Genomic DNA, 17,124 nt, shown 5'->3' with positions numbered 1-17,124 from the left:
ATGCCACCTGTGGGTTGTGAGTCCCTGCAGCTTTAGTTGCAGGCAGAAGTTGGGCCATATTGCAGCTTTGTTAAGCTGAGGCAAGGGACTTGAGTCATTGTCTGTGACAATTGGTTTACTACCTCTAACCCCTCAAAATACTCTGGTGTCAAAGAGCAGGTGCAGGAGGTACACAACAGTGATGGGGGAAACTTCACAAGCAGTGCAGTTGAGGGAAATCGGGCTTTTAGATGGTGAGGGGAGCAACTCCCTGCCGGTGACCTCAGGCTGTGTGGAATGCACCAGCTTCTGTGGCTTTGCCTTCAAAGGCCATGAGGTAGAGAGGGCACCACAGAGCAAGAGGTCAGTAGGTAGTGGCTCACAGCCGTCACTTTTGTGCCCTGAATGGCATGGCTTCAGGCCAGGTGGAGAAGCATTTTACTTCCTGTGCTCTCTTATTTTCACCTTAACCCCATCTCCTAGAAGCCATAGTTTATATAGCAGCTAAAGGCTTTGGGATATTTAGCCTGAAGAATGGAAGGCAGGGGATTGACATCCGTTCACTTAACTCACATTTATCGAGCCTAACATGTGTCAGGCAGTGTGATGGGGATGCAGAGATGGATGTATCACCGGCCTGGCCTAGGAGGCACCTACTGTCTGCTGGAGGTGACAGACAGTAAACAGATAAATTACAATCTAGTCTTACCAGCTGCCTGAAATGGGAGGGAGGTGGTGGGGCAGCTCCTAGAACAGAGCTGGGACTCTGCCCTGGCCTGAGGAAGCCTTCCCAGGATAGATGACAGCGATCTGGGTTTGGAAAGATGGGTGAGAATCTGCCAGGAGAGAGCTAGTCCAGGCCGTGGGAAGGGCTCCGTCTTCAATATCTGCCTAGAGAGATTGATGGTTTATCCTCTAAAGACTCAATTATGTAACGATAAAATGTGCTGTTTGTGTTTGAGAAAAGAGGTGCCATTCAGTTAGAAGCATAGTGTTTAAAATAGAGTTTGAAGGAGTTGATCGAGCTTTGAACTTTTAATGTCAAACTTGGGGATGGGGAAAATATAGTCTCTGAATTATCAGGATTTTTCATTCCCCTAGCAGGACACTGTGCACATGGAAGAATCAGGGGCTCTTTATTATGGTTTTAAATATGTATTGGATTTGCACAGAAGCAGCACTCAGCAGGACAGGAGCAGGGCATAGATGGTGAAAAGAACCAAAGAGCATGCACAGGGGGAAAATGCCCAGCTCCACGGTGAGTGGCACAATAGCAAGCAGGTGGCTTCAGGCCCCATTTGTGATGAAGAGAGTAGAGATGGAGGCCGGGAGGGGAGGGATTCCACTGCACACCAGCAAGTCAGGGAAACCCTGGAGGACACGGGTGGGAGGATCCTTGGAAGAGTTGATCAGAAGCCCACGACTCAACGCAACACCATGTCATGTGGTGCGCGGTGACACCTTCCCGCTTCTGGTCTCTTTGCCATCCACGTTCCAAGGGCTTGTTTTCTAGTCCATCTCAGAAGTGCATTGTGAGGAGTCAGCCAGGAGGACACCCCGAAAGTGCAGTGAAAGGCCTCAGCCAGTGGGATGGAGGGAGCAAGACATTGCCCAGGGGCCATTGTCAGCCTATGCAGATGCGTAACTGCTTACCCATCCAAACTAGGAGGGAGGGAGGGAGGGAGGGAGAAAAAGAAGGAGAGAAGGAAGGAAGCCAGGGAGGAAAGGAGGGAGGAAGGAAGAATCTAACCACCAAGTAAGCAAAGTCAAGCTGCAGAAATCGAACTTGGAAATCCTCCATGGGTTCTGCATCATCGGTTAGCGCTTGGTGCTAATCGCCTCCAGGTTGGATGTCTGCACCCCTCGTGCTTTGGTGTGAAATCCACCCTCGTGAGAACTAACTCATCTGCTTTGTCCCTGGTGTGCACTCAGTTTCACTGTTAGAATGAGCTGCGCTGAAAGTGCTTTTTTCCCAACTTCCTGCAGATGTGTTTGGCCCTTTAGGAGGAGGCTTGGTACTCTGCACAAATGCTCTGGGCTTCTTGAGGTGGTGTCCATCTGGCTAATGCAGGAATTAAAACGTGGATTTTGCTGCTCACTAGTCATGCCTGGGGATGAGTTTTATTCTCCCTCCCCTCCTCCCCGCCGGTGTTCAATTTCAGTCGTGCATCAACTTTCTAAGGAATGGGTTTCCTTTTTCCTCTCTGGTATTCCCTTTCCTTTTTCCCCTAAATCTTCTCCTAATCTGCTTACTCCTCAGTTTTCAAGGCATTGTCCAAACCTCAGGGGGTGCAGCAGGCATTTATCCCCCTTGCATTTTCATCATGAGTACTTTGCCGGAGTCACCCTCTGCATGGTTTAATATGTGAACCATTCCTAGTTTCCCCAGCCTGCTCTCTTGTAAGTTTACAAGGAGAAAGCTCTGGAAATGCACACAATCAAATATACGGTTACTGATATCACTGGATTACATTTTTATAATGATTCAGGTCTCATTGGCCATTAAATGCTATAAATCCAAATAATATGCTGAAGCCTGTTTTGATTACTAAGTTGGCCTTGCAAATAAGTACAAAAGATTTATCAGCTTTTAAAAGCTTTGCTTTATTTTATTATTTCTTAAAGTCTGTCATATTATACAGAGTAAGATGAATACAATTCAGATTTCTTCCTACAGGGTGCAGACATTCATTCAATAAACATTTGTTAAATATTGACCGAGTGCCAAGGCAGAGGACAGACAGTGGCCACCCAGTGGTCGCTACATGTGGACACACTCTGTTGTCCAAAGGAGAATGCCCAGAGTTGATTGATTTTGCTCGTGTTTTTCAGACCCCACTGGGCCTGGGTTGGCCTTGAAGCTTGCCTAGTTTGTAATATACATAGAGATTTGTTGTTTTGGTCACTTTTATGGCGCCTTGGCCTAACTGCATAAAAAATATTCCTTAACAAATATGCCTTTGAGCAAGCGTTCTCGGGAAAGCTTGAGCTGTTCTTAGAATTGAGGGTTCCTTGGCTAAGTGTTCAGAAATACTGACATGCAAAGATCAAACTTCTAAAGCAGGTCGAGTGCATTCTGTCATCATGTTCATAATACAGCACTCAGAATAATGACCAGAGTCAGCGTCTCCCTCTGTACCTTCTGCAGCAGCTTAGAAGGTTATGTCAGGGTGTACAGTTGTTAGTGGGTGGTTCTGAGACGTTGCCCAAAATTTTAAAATATGTTGCTTCATTTTCATGGGTAGAGTGTGGGACATTGAGGTGAATCCTCAGGGCTCATCTGCTCCTCTCTCCACCTCAACATTGCTCTTCCTGATGCTATGTGGCTGCCCTTGCACTTCAGCATCTTTCAGCTGGAGGAACCTGAGAAGGAGGAGATGGAGTTGGGATGAAAAGGAGAAGAGGGGGATAAGGGTGTGAGAACCAGCATTTAATGATCACTATGTCACTGGAACTTTCAGATGTTACATCTCTAGTATCCATCCATCCATCCATCCATCCATACTTTTGTCTGTGTATCTATCTATCTATCTATCTATCTATCTATCTATCTATCTATCTATCCATCTGTCCATCTGTGCATCTCATCCATCTACCCATCCATCCATTCATCCATCCGTTCATCTATGTGTCATCTATCCATTCATCCATCCATCCTTCCATCCATCTATCCATCTTCTATTTATCCATTCATCCATCCATCCACCCATCAATCCATCGACCAATCCATCCATTCATCTTTCTGTCATCTGTCTATCCATTTATCCATCCTTCCATCCATCTATCTACCTATGTATCCATGTCATCTGTCTATCTTCCTATCTATATCTATCTTCATTATCATTATCTATCATCTACCTCTATCAGTCTGTCATCTATCTATATCTATCCATCACCTGTCTGTATATCTATGTGTGTTTTATGTGTCATACATATTAGCATATGGAATACATGACATATGTTCCAATATTTGTATAAACTGGGTATTGTTATCCCCATTCACAGAATAAACTGGACTCAGAGAGGGTGACTCATTTCCCCAGTGTCACTCACGCATTTCCTGATGGAGCTAGGCTCTGCACCTGTGTCTCCTTTCCTCTGACTTCCTGGCTGAGGAAGACTTTCCACACAAGGAAAAAGTCACCCTTTTTCCTTGAAAAATCACTTCTATTCTCCTTCATGGCCTTTTCTACCAGTTGGATTAAAACAGAGAGTTCTGGGTTGCCATTAACTAATGATTATTCAGTTATCAGTGTGAACTGCTACGTTCAAATATTTTTTCATAAAATATTTTAAAATAAGTGTCAGCACTTTCACAGGTGTTTAGAAAATTCACTTATATCTATTAACTTTATTTCCCAATTTCTCCCAGTCAGCGAGGCACTCCTGTGCCCTGGCCAGCCTCACAGAGCCTGCAGGGTCTCGCCAGAGGGAACCCTTTGCCTTTGTATTCTCTTGCAGCTTTGCATGGGAGCGTAGCGCTGAGAAAGTCTTCTCCGTCCTGTTGGGATTTCCTCAGTATAGACGCAGCCTCATTTTTCTCCAGGACCTTTCTCCACAGACAGGGGCCATCATGATCCTGGCCATTGTCCTCCCATCTGTCTTCAGGAACGCAGACTGGGTAGAACATTCCGCATTGATTTTGGAACTGCAAGACTTCTGGTCTGTTCTTCATTTCTTTCTTTTTTTTTTTGAGACAGTCTTGCTCTGTCGTCCAGGCTGGAGTGCAGTGGCACAATCTCAGCTCACTGCAACCTCCGCCTCCTGGGTTCAAGAAATTCTCCTGCCTCAGCCTCCTGAGTAGCTGGGATTACAGCTGCGTGCCACCACGCCTGGCTGATTTTTTGTATGTTTAGTAGAGATGGGGTTTCACCATGTTGGCCAGGCTGGTCTTGAACTCCTGACTTCATGATCCGTCCACCTTGGCCTCCCAAAGTGCTAGGATTACAGGAGTGAGCCACCGCGCCCAGCCTGTTCTTCATTTCTTTGGCAGGTCATGTGGCTTTGTCTCTGGCTCTGTTTCCAAAACTATGGTATAGAAAAATCATGACCGTCTGACTGCAGAGGCAGGTTCTGAAAGAGAACATGCAGGTGTGGTGTTTCTCCATCTTTGCAGTGGCACATCTGGGTCGAGGTCCTAAAGGTTAATATGATTTGGCTCTGGAGTTGGACAAACAGTAAAATTCTGTGCTGTCCCTTAGATGTAAGCAAGTAGCCTATTCTTTCATGCATTTAATTCCTCATCTGGAAATTGAGGATTGAAAAACTTAGCTTAGAACTATGCATTAAATGAGACAGTAATATAAGTAAATTACATAGCCCAGTGCCTGGCACAGTGACAGCTCAGTACATGGTAGATGTGGTTATTAACTTTTACAGGACACATTCACCAGAAGTGGTTTCTCTACTGTAGAAAAGTAAACGTTCCACTGTCCCATTTAAATAAGGCTGGACTGCGGAACCCTGAGGGGCAAGACCTGGGTCTGTCTTACTCACTGCTCCATGATCAGCATTTCACACAACACCAGTGCTCTGTCAGTATCTGTAGAATTGGCCAAGCGTGGGTGTGGTTCACGCCTGTAATCCCAGCACTTTGGGAGGCTGAGGCAGGCAGGTCAGTTGAGGTCAGGAGTTCGAGACCAGCCTGGCCAACACGGTGAAACCCCATCTCTACTGAAAATACAAAAATTAGCCCAGCTACTCGGGAGGCTGAGGCAGGAGAATCACTGGAACCTGGGAGGCGGAGGTTGCAGTGAGCCGAGATCATGCCATTGCACTCCAGCCTGGGCAACAGAGGGAGACTCTGTCTCAAAGAAAAAAATAATATAATAGTAATAAGTGTGTGTGTGTGTGTGTGTGTGTGTGTGTGTAGAATTGGCTTGAAGTAGTCTTTGTTTTTCTAGACCAGAGCTCAGGACACATGCCCAGGTCTCTTCTTCAGCTCCCTGGAACTCACTTTCCCTGTCTCCTAAACAAGGGGTTGGACCAGGTGATAGCTTCTGGACCCCAGAATAAAATCTTTGACTGTGCGAACCCCCCTGTGAAAAGTACTTCTTCAAACGTACTTTTCAGCTTCCGGTTTGAGGACTCAGGCTGGGAGCGGGAGGCGCCACCTGTCGGCTGTGTCGTCGGCGGGGCAGTTGCTGGTGGGAGGAGCTCTGCAACGAGGAAGTCCCTGGAGGCCATTGTTGGGCCCTGGACCGGGTTTGCCCAGGGCATGTTTGTGTTCATTCCAGTCTGCCTTGAGGGCTGTCATTTAAAGTGGATGCCATTGGCCATCAGGAGGCTTTACTGCAAAAATAACTGAAAAAGTACTACACTTGGGAAAATTTGGTTCGGTTTTCCTTTTTCAGGGTAAACACCTATTTTGGGATGTTCAGTACAACTTCTTAAGTCAGTACACACACACACGAACATAAATATTTTACACAAAGTTATTTCTTGTTCATCAAAGAATAATCATTCAAATATTCATTAAATAGTATTGAGGCCAGGCACAGTGGCTCACACATGTAATCCCAGCACTTTGGGAGGCAGAGGCGGGCAGATTACCTAAGGTCAGGAGTTCAAGACCAGCCTGGTCAACATAGTGAAATCCCATCTCTACTAAAATACAAAAATAGCCAGGCGTGGTGGTGGGTACCTGTAATCCCAGGTACTTGGGAAGATGAGGTGGGAGAATCGCTTGAACCTGGGAGGTGGAGGTTGCAGTGAGCCGAGATCATGCCATTGCACTCTAGCCTGGGCAACAGAGCGAGACTCCATCTCAAATAAATAAATAAATAAATAAATATTATTGAGTGCTAATGAAAGATACAGGCTGAGTATGATGGCTCATGCCTGCAATCCCAGGATTTTGGGAGGCCAAAGTGGTAGGATCCCTTGAGCCTAGGAGTTCAAGACTAGCCTGGGCAACACAGCAAGATCCTGTGTGTACCAAAAAAAAAAAAAAAAAATTAGCCTGGTATGGTGGTGCACGCCTGTGGTTCCCACTACTCAGGAAATTGAGGCAGGAGGAGTGTATGAGCCTGGGAGTTCAAGGCTGCAGTGAGCTATGATCATGCCACTGTACTCCAGCCTGAATGATAAAGCTAGACCCTGTCTCAAAACAAGAAAAGGAAGATACAAAAGAAATACTAAGCCAGGTGCGGTGGCTCACGCCTGTAATCCCAGCACTTTGGGAGGCCGAGGTGGGCGGATCATGAGGTCAAAAGATCAAGACCATTCTGGCCAACATGGTGAAACCCCGTCTCTACTAAAAATACAAAAATTAGCTGGGTGTGGTGGCACGCGCCTGTAGTCCCAGCTACTCGGGAAGCTGAGGCAAGAGAATTGCTTGAACCCGGCAGGCGGAGGCTTCAGTGAGCCAAGATTGCGCTACTCCACTCCAGCCTGGCAACAGAGTGAGACTCTGTCTCAAAAAAAAAGAAATACTAGATATGGCACAGTCTTTGTCCTTCAGTGACTCATTGTCAAGGTGTGAAGGTAAACATTATAATCATGATAATAAGCCATAATATCTTTACATTTCTTTTTTCTTTTTTTTTTTTAAACGGAGTTTTGCTCTTGTTGCCCAGGCTGGGGTGCAGTGGTGCGATCTCGGCTCACTGCAACCTCCACCTCCCAGGTTCAAGTCATTCTCCTGCCTCAGCCTCCCAAGCAGCTGGGATTGCAGGTGTGCGCCACCACGCTCAGCTAATTTTATATTTTTAGTAGAGACGGGATTTTACCATGTTGATCAGGCTGGTCTTGAACTCTTGATCTCAAGTGATCCACCCACCTCAGCCTCCCAAAGTGCTGGGCTTACAGGCATGAGCCACCCCACCCGGCCAATAGGCCCATGTCTTTACATTTCTTTTTTTTTTTTTTTTTTTTTGAGACGGAGTCTCGCTCTGTCGCCCAGGCTGGAGTGCAGTGGCGCAATCTCGGCTCGCTGCAAGCTCCGCCTCCTGGGTTCACGCCATTCTCCTGCCTCAGCCTCTCCAAGTAGCTGGGACTACAGGCACCCGCCACCACGCCCGGCTAATTTTTTTGTATTTTTATTAGAGACGGGGTTTCACCGTGGTCTCGATCTCCTGACCTTGTGATCTGCCCGCCTCGGCCTCCCAAAGTGCTGGGATTACAAGCGTGAGCCATCGTGCCCGGCTCTTTACATTTCTTAAGAGAACCCAAGAGAGAGGTGGGTTGGACTGTGAAGAATGAGAACTGTTTGGAGAGGGACCGAGTCGGGTGAGGGGTGGCAGTCCTTGAAACACAGGCATTTAATGACTCGGGCGTCCAGCCACCTTTTGCTGAGCACATGCTGTGTACTGGTCTAGGACCAGGGTTGCAAGAAGGAATGAGGCATCACCACCCTTGGGGAGCTCAGACTCTATCAGAGAAGACAATGGGACGTAGACAGATAGAAACCAACACGCATGCCTTGGTGATGGTGCCTAGGAAACTTGGAGAACACCAAGCTGGGGGCCTGTCCTGGCTGGGTGGGATCAAGAAAGACATCACTGAGCATAGACCCGTACACGGAGCTTTGGGGGAGAGCAGGTCACGTCTGTGCACAGCGGGAGAAGAGCAACCCCGGGCACAGAGAACGGTGTGTAGAAAGGAATTTTCTCGACTGAGGATGCAAGGCTTCCCCTGACCAGCTCCAAATTACCTTTCCTAGGTATCTTTTACACTTCCTGTTTATTTTGAAGGTTAGTGTTGGGTATCTGTCCCCCTTACCCCCAACCAGAATGTAAATGGCATGAGAATAGGGACTCGGACCGTCTGTTCCATGCCTGGGACCTGGTCAGTGCTTAGTCTTTGGTGACAGCCAGAGGAGTCCCTGACAGGCGGTTTTATTAATATAAGCTTCCCACCCTGAATCACTGCTGTAGATGCAGGTCACACCTCCTCCCGGGAACCTTCCCTGATTACCTGTCAGACTGCTCTCTCTCCCCTGCCTTCCTGCAGCAGCTGTGGAGGAGGAATCCACCCACTCCGTAGCGTCCAGCCTCTGGGCCCTGGCCTGCAGGGCTCACCCCTTTTGCATCCCATTTGCAGCTCTGCAGCCCAGCAGGGCCTAACGGTGTTGAGGCTCCTCCCCTCTTTCAAAGTGTCCTTCTCCTCAGCTCCACCCTTGACCTTTGACTCAAAGTCACCAACTGAGCAGGTGGAGGGCCAGGGAGATGACCTAATGTGTAATCAGCTAGGTGATTTTTGTCCACGCCAGGGGCTTGCTGGCACACAAAAAGAAGCAGATAAACTAGCTGTTCTTACCCAGCCAGCCAGCCATGCCAGGCTTCCAGGGAATTTGAGTCTGGTCCCCATCCACATACATACATGCTTGAATATGCCAAGACCGTGGGGACTTTGGGGGCTGTGGCGATCTGGCTAAATCAACACCTGTCTCTGGTCACTCAAAGTCATATCTGTTTGAAATCGCTGCTGGCCAAACACATCATGGGCCAGATCAGGTCTGTAGAGCGTCTATGTGCGACCCCTGAGCTGAGTGATCTTATCTGCTCTGAGTGATCTTATCTGCTGTCCCAGTTTTCATGCATGTGCTGATGGCTCTATCCCAGCACCCCCATGATACACCTGTCCCTGGCATCAGGGCTCTAACTCCAGCTGCCTGCTGGCTGCCTTCACCTGAATCTCTCACATGTACCTGGTCCAGCTCTCCCTGGCCTGAAAGGAATCACTCATCGATATCCGTTGTGGGATGTTGGCAGTTCTAGGTGCATGGAACAGATTCTCTCCAGTTGCCTTAAGGAAGAGGGATTTGTTGCACAGCTTTGTGTGGAATGAACCGGAAGGCCTAGCACTGATGCGGCCGCAAGCATGGTTTCCTCTCACAGCCTCACCACTGAGTGGAGGTCTCTCCTCCTGTCCCATGCTCTGCCCTCTTCCCTGCTTTCTTTTAGTGTTCAGTCGAAACCTAGGCAAGATCCAGTGTAGTTATCAGAGCTAATTGCCAGGGATGGGGCTGCCTCGGGGAGTTGGCTCAGCTGCCCTCTCTCCTACTTACCCCGCCTGCAAAGAACTGCCTGGAGCCGCCTCTCTGAGTAGGCGGCATCCACTGAAGAGGGAGCTGGAATTACCAGGTGCTGTGGTTGATACAGCCAGGCCACCCCGGCCACCTGCTCTGTGTCCTGCATTCTTCACACAGTGGGCATCATCTGTAGTCCATGCTGGGGACCTTTGAGGCATCCTGGCCTTCGCTGTTTACACTGTCCTACACCAGATCTGCCCGGTTGTGTCTGAACTGCGTGTTCCTCCGTCCAGCTCCACTGCAGGCCGCCCTGTCTTCTCTGGCTGCAGCGAGTTGGCCACTTGTCTTCCTGCCTCAAACCCGCCACATCTCTGCTGCAAAGCCACTTGTCCCTATCGCCCCTCTGTCTACACCATTCAGGGGCTTCCTTCTATCTGCAAGATAGACCACCCACCTTAGGGTGGGGAATACAGCCCTGCCAGGCCTCACCTCAACTCTGGCTGCACACCAACTTCCATGCCGCACCGCAGCGGCAAGCTGCTCTTCTATGCTCGAATAAACTGCTGTTTTATGCCCCATGCTCTTATTCCTGGGCAGCCACTCCTGCCGGCAGCCCACCTGTTTTTCCCGTAAAATTCCTGCTCATCCCCTGAGACAGGGCATAGGCATCCACCTCCTCCACTCCCACAAAGCGGCTTGGCTTGCATGCCCTTATATACCCAGAATAGCCTCTGCACATTTCTATTGCTACTGTCACTCGTGTCACTATTATCTCTTTATGTGCCTCTCTCACCAACTCTGAGCTCTTGCAGGCAGAAACTGGTTCTTAACTTAGCATTGTATTTCCAGTATCAAACTCAGTATCTGGTATATAGTAGGTGCAACACAGATACTTGATGCGTGAGTGCTTGGTATACCTCCTCCTGGCCCAGGTAGGCCTACGTAGGCCAGGAGGCACCAAGTGACTATGTGTATGTCGGCCGATTAAAAATGAAGACAGTGGCTGAGTGCAGTGGCTCTCACCAGCACTTTGGGAGTCTGAGGTGGGTGGGTCACCTGAGGTCAGGAGTTTGAGACCAGCCTGGCCAACATGGTGAAACCTCATCTTTACTGAAAATACAAAAAATGCCGGGTGTAGTGGCAAGGTGCCTGTAATCCCAGCTACTCTGGAGGCTGACGCGGGAGAATTGCTTGAACCCAGGAGGCAGAGGTTTCAGTGAGCCGAGATCGCGCTACTGCACTCCAACTTGGGCAACAAGAGCGAAACTCCTTCTCAAAAAACAAACAAAATGAAAACTGTGAAATACTATAAGATCCATACAGGGCTGGGTGTGGTGGCTCATGCCTGTAATCCCAGCACTTTCGGAGCTTGAGGTGGGTGAATCGCTTGAGGCCAGGAGTTTGAGACCAACCTGGCCAACATGGTGAAACCCCGTCTCTACTAAAAATACAAAAATTAGCTGGGTGTGGTGGTGCACATCTTTAACCCAGCTACACAGGAGGCTGAGGCAGGAGAATTACTTGAACCCAGCAGGCAGAGGTTGCAGTGAGCCAAGATTGAGCCACTGCACTCTAGCCTGGGCAACAGAGTGAGACTCTGTCTCAAAAAAAAAAAAAAAAAAAAAAAAAATCCATACAGAAATACTTTTTAAAAATCACTGCCTGATAATAGCCATCCTAACAGGTGGGAAGTGGCCTCTCCTTGTGGTTTTGATTTGCGCTTCCCTGATGATTAGTAATGTTGAGCATTTTTTCACATGCCTGTTGGCCATTTGTATGTCATTGAGAAATCAAAAAGGCAAGGACTGGGAAGGATGTGTGGGTGTAGACTCTATGGACAACAGTGCGGCAACTCCTCAGAAGATTAAAAACAGAACTACCATATATAATCTAGCAATTCCAAAAAGATGAAAATCAAGATATTGAAGAGAGATTCACACTCCCATGTTCATAGCAGCCGTATTCACAATAGCTGAATAGGTGGAAACAACGTAAGTGTCCATGAACATATGAGCAGATAAGGAAACTATGGTAGATGCATACAATGGAATACTATTCAGCCTTTAAAAAGGAGGGAGTTCTGCAACATGTGACAACATGGGTGAACCTCGAGGACATTGACACAGTGCTAAGTGAAACAAGCGAGGCATAGAAAGACAGATACTGCAGGATCCCACTTATACAAAGTATCTAGAATAGTCAAACTCATAGAATGAAAGGTGGAAATGGTGGCTGCCAGGGACCGGAGGGAGGGACATGGGAAATTACTAATCACTGGATGTACAGTGTCAGTGAAGCAAGATAAATGTGTTTGAGAGACGTCCCGTGCTTCATTGCACCTATCGTCAACAGAACTGTAGTGTACACTTAAAGATGTGTTAAGATGCCAGGCACAGTGGCTCACATCTGTAATCTCAGCACTTTGGGAGGCAGAGGCAGGTGGATTGTTTGAGCCCAGGAGTTCGAGACCAGCCTAGGCAATATGGCAAAACCCTGTCTCTACAAAAATAAAAAAAATTAGCCGGGCGTGGTGGCGTGCACCTGTAGTACCAGCTACTTGGGAGGCTGAGGCAGGAGGATCGCTTGAGTCTGGGAGATGGGAGGGTGTGGTGGGCCAAGATTGCACCTCTGCACTCCAGTCTGGGTGACAGAGAGAGACCCTGTCTCATTAAAAAAAAAAAAAAAAAAAAAAGTGTTAAGAGGGCGGATCACATGTTAAGTGTCCTTACAACAAAATAAAATATAACAGTCACCGCCTGGTGTCCCACATGGCTGTGGCTGGTACTCCCCTAGCAGCACTTTTTTTTTTTTTTTTTTTTTTTTTTTTTGACGGAGTCTTGCTTTGTTGCCCAGGCTGAAGTGCAGTGGTGCGATCTCAGCTCACTGCAACCTCCGCCTCCCGGGTTCAAGCAATTCTCCTGCCTAAGCCTCCCGTGTAGCTGGGATTACAGGCACCCGCCACCACGCCCAGCTAATTTTGGTATTTTTAGCAGAGACTGGGTTTCACCATGTTGGCCAGGCTGGTCTCGAACTCCTGACCTGAGGTGATCTGCTCGCCTCGGCCTCCCAAAGTGTTGGGATTACAGGCGTGAGCCACCACACCTGGCCCAGGTAGCATCTTATTTGTTAGACCCTGCCTGTGGGAGTTGGGGGCGGAGAGGCAGGGTCCCATCAGAGGGTTCCACTTGCAGGTGCAGGGGCGGGTAGAGCAAACCGAACGCCCCACAGAGAGAATACAAAGTCAGATTGACTTCAGTGCCCGAAGTTCAATTCTTGAGTCCCCTCCCTCTAGTGCATAAGCCAAATAGTTAAGAACACAGGCCTGCAATCCGACAGAATAGGCTCAAGGCCTGATTTTGCTGCATGTTGGTTTCTTTGCCTTTAAAATGAGGGATGTGCAAGGACTGTATACGAAAAGGGAGGTGTGGGAACCACAAGGAATAGCACCCGTGACCCTGGGCTTCATTGCAGCTGAGCTGTGAGCACCTCTAGACCCAGGGGGCTGAGGGGAGAGGGGAAAAAGGCAACAGGAAAGACAGTAAGATGTAAGAGTTCTTCCTGGAAGATAGACCCGAGGCTGGGATGGAGGCAGTGAAGAGTGCTTTGAAGGCGAATTGCCTTGATCGGGTGTGACAGTTGCAAATGCCAGTGTTATTCTGAATCAGGAACTTTGAAGCCTAGAAAAATTGGGAAAGGCATTATTGCCTTTGAGGACCCTTGGCGATATAATCTGTAGATTATTTAAAGGAATGGATATGTAAAAGAAGCCACACTTCTGGAACATTCGTTAATAACCCTGGGATTACCAGTGTGAATGGATGGCCCCACGGTCACAGAAGTCCTCTGTGTATCAAGTTAAACAGCCCGAAGTTGTTACTTCTCTTAGATCACTTCCACACAGACCTGCTAATGCCATAGCTTGGCCAGGGGGCTCTCTGAAACTTCTAGATCTAAGGAAGATTTTGTAACTTCTGTTTGTCCTTCTGTTATTTTACAATCCTTATTTTTAAATCTTTTTTCTTAGTTTTAACTTACTTAGGCTCCAAGCTCAATCCATTTCCTTTTCCTGTGTCCTCAGTTTAGCCACATAAACACAATGTCCTATAATACAAAAACATCGAAACAAAAAAGAGCTAAGACCAGAAGAAACTGGAATATACATTTCAAAAACTGGCACCAAGAGATTAAATCTTTCTCGGAATTTTCTTAAAGAATTTTTTCCTTGCAAAGAAAGCCAAACCCTAAAGAAAAACACCCGCGGTTGTAAATAAACAAAAACCTCACATATCTAGAATTTAGTTTTTTCTCCAAGATGAGCTAACATTTTGCTCTGTCTGCATTTCCTAATATGCACATTTCATTGTGCCTGAATCTCATCGTGGGAGAAATGGACAGACCCATCTTGGGGCTCCGGGATTTCCGTGGGCAGTGAACTATGTGCCTGGTAGTTTTGGGAGCCCTGGCTCTTGTTCATTTCACCAAAAGCAGCACATCTTTAAAAATGAAATTTTCCAGGCTCTTAGTCCCTAAAGCAACCTTGTGGGGAGAGATTATTTTGATCCTTATGGGCCCACAGAATGTCTCACAGCCTTTAAAAATGTCATCAGGCACGCCCCTGCGCAGCGGTAGCTGGCGATGTGCGTCCCATGGGAGGAACAGCTGCGGGATGGCAGTACCAAGGTGGTGTTTCTAACCTGTATTGCATTTCTTATGTGCTGACAGCCTAATCCCTCGTGGTCCTGCAGTCTGTTGATTCTTGTTAATTTGTTCTCATTAGACTGGTCTCTAGGCTGTGGCTGTGTGTTGAACAAACAATGTTATATCTATGTGGTACAATTCAGGGCTTGTTTGGGTCAGAGCTCCCACCATGGGCCGGGCGCAGTGGCTCACACCTGTAATCCCAGCACTTTGGGAGGCCAAGGAGGGTGGATCACCTGAGGTCAGGAGTTCGAGACCAGCCTGGCCAACGTGGCAAAACTCCATCTCTACTAAAAATACAAAAATTAGCCCAGCATGCTGGCAGGCACCTGTAATCCCAGCTACTTGGGAGGGTAAGGCAGGAGAATCGCTGGAACCCAGGAGGTGGAGGTTGCAGTGAGCTGTGATCACGCCATTGCACTCTAGCCTGGGTGACAGAAGGAGACTCCATCTCAAGAAAGAAAGAAAAAAACAAAGAACTGCCACCGTGGCTGCCACCCTCTGGGTTGTCGCAGCCCGAGGAGCAAGTTCTGCACCACACAGCATTGCCCCTGGCCTTCTGGAATCAAGCTCCACCTTCCTACAGCCTTAGGCCCACCTCTTCCTGGCCGTCCAGTGTCAACCAAGGCCAGCCTCTGCCTCCACATGGGCCCCAAGCATGTTCTAGGTCTTTTCCTAAGTGTTTTAGCCAGCCACACTGAATCATAGAGCCACAGTATCTTAAAGCTGGGAAAAATATTAGGGATTTTCTAGGCCAGCCCTTTGTGTTTTCAGGGAAGGAAATTTTGGTCCAAAAAAATGCATCAGTGGTAAAAGTAGCATTGAAACTGATTTCGGAACTGAAATGAGAATCCATGATTTTATGGAATGAATTGTAGTGGGTCTAGTTAATCAGAATTTCCACTCCCATTATGTGTGTCAGATGACTGTTGTCCCACCAGAACTCTAAATTATAAGTCACTTGCACCAGCATCAATATGATCCGTTAAAAATCAACCTTGAAATGGTTCCATGGAAAAATGGGTAGTAGTATGATATTGCAGTCTTACAACGTCTGTCAGCCCTGCTGATACTTACTGCATGTTAATGGGCAAAACCACAACCCTCCGTGTACTCAGTTTGGGCACGGTAGTGTGCCGATGTGCAGGTTACGTGTGTGACAATGTGCAGGTTATGGTGTCTTGTGGCAACTTGAAACTCAAGGTCATAAAATTTCGTTTTCTTCCTCTGGTGATTTCTGAAATAAACTGAACCTGGAAGGGCCCTGAAATGGATATGAGACATATATTTTGTTTGTTTTCTCCATCATCTCATCCTCTGCTAGGGACAATGTTACATACAGTAAGATCAATAACGTTTATGTGAAGAAGACTGTCTATTAGGTTTTTAGGGTGTGTGGGATTCTGTGGTTAATTCTGTGCAGAGAGTTAAGGGGGACTTCAATAGTTGTTATTTACCTTTGATCATGACCTGAGTTGACCCTTTTGGCTGTTTATTAAATCGCAGTTTTACTCCTGTGCCACCTAAACCTGCGGAATGTGTGCTTTCTTGGTTGAGATTATATTTGCAACACACGTGATACAGATGTTCTTTTTCTTTTTCTTTTTTCTTTTCTTTTTTTTGAGACAGAGTCTCGCTCTGTCGCCCAGGCTAGAGTGCAGTGGTGCGATCTTGGCTCACTAGAACCTCCACCTCCCAGGCTCAATGATTCTCCCTTGTGGCTCTCCCACCTCAGCCTCCCAAGTAGCTGGGATTACAGGCATCAGCCACCACACCCAGCTAATTTTTTTGTGAGTTTTTTAGTAGAGACGAGGTTTCGCCATGTTGGCCAGGCTGTTCTGGACCTCCTGGCCTCAAGTGATCTGCCCGCCTTGGCCTCCCAAATTGCTGGGATTACCTGCGTGAGCCACCGTGCCTTGCCAGATTTTCTTAACTCAGTTGGTAATGTCTCTTCCTTCCAGGCAAAGTGTACAGTCACCACACTGGTTATGCAGATGTTCCAGCTTTTACTCCATTTTGTCTCCTAGGCTCTGCGGCTACCCTCCTTTTTATGATGAAAATGACTCCAAGCTCTTTGAGCAGATCCTCAAGGCAGAATATGAGTTTGACTCTCCCTACTGGGATGACATCTCCGACTCTGGTAGGTCTCCCACAGGCAGCTCCCAGTGGGCGTCCCCTGTGACACTTACACCCAGACCACGTGACCCTTACAGGCCCAGGGGACCCTGGGCAGCTCAGAGCAGTCCTGAGGGTCCTGTATTGGTTGGCTGCTGTAACAAGATACCACAGACTGGGTGGCTCAAACAGCAAACATTTATTCCTCACAGCTCTGTAGGCTGGGAAGTCCAAGATCAAGTTGCCAACACATTGAGTATCTGGTGAGGGCCCACTTTCTGGTTCATAGACTGCTGTCTTCTCACTGTGTCCTTCTCACCATGTCCTCACATGGCAAAAGGGTCAAGAGAGCTCTCTCA

The 17,124-nt window shown here is 47.8% G+C and overlaps 1 protein-coding gene across 12 annotated transcripts in view; it reads left to right on the top strand.

Moving 5' to 3' along the window:
* CAMK1D (calcium/calmodulin dependent protein kinase ID) overlaps positions 1 to 17,124 on the top strand; it is a 489,400-nt gene that overhangs the window by 451,076 nt on the left and 21,200 nt on the right. For all 12 annotated transcript variants that reach the window (XR_010113808.1, XM_055296616.2, XM_055296615.2 and 9 more), the window contains exon 7: positions 16,678 to 16,790. Coding sequence is in view for 11 of the 12 variants with exons in the window: in XM_055296616.2 (XP_055152591.1) it covers positions 16,678 to 16,790 (113 nt within the window). In the remaining variant the exon portion in view is untranslated. The remainder of the gene's footprint in view (positions 1 to 16,677; positions 16,791 to 17,124) is intronic.

This window comes from Symphalangus syndactylus, chromosome 10 (genome assembly GCF_028878055.3).
Source record: "Symphalangus syndactylus isolate Jambi chromosome 10, NHGRI_mSymSyn1-v2.1_pri, whole genome shotgun sequence".
In the NCBI taxonomy this organism is placed as follows: domain Eukaryota; kingdom Metazoa; phylum Chordata; class Mammalia; order Primates; family Hylobatidae; genus Symphalangus; species Symphalangus syndactylus.
The sequence above is the reverse complement of the archived record's forward strand: the minus strand, read 5'-3'. Positions and strand labels throughout refer to the sequence as shown.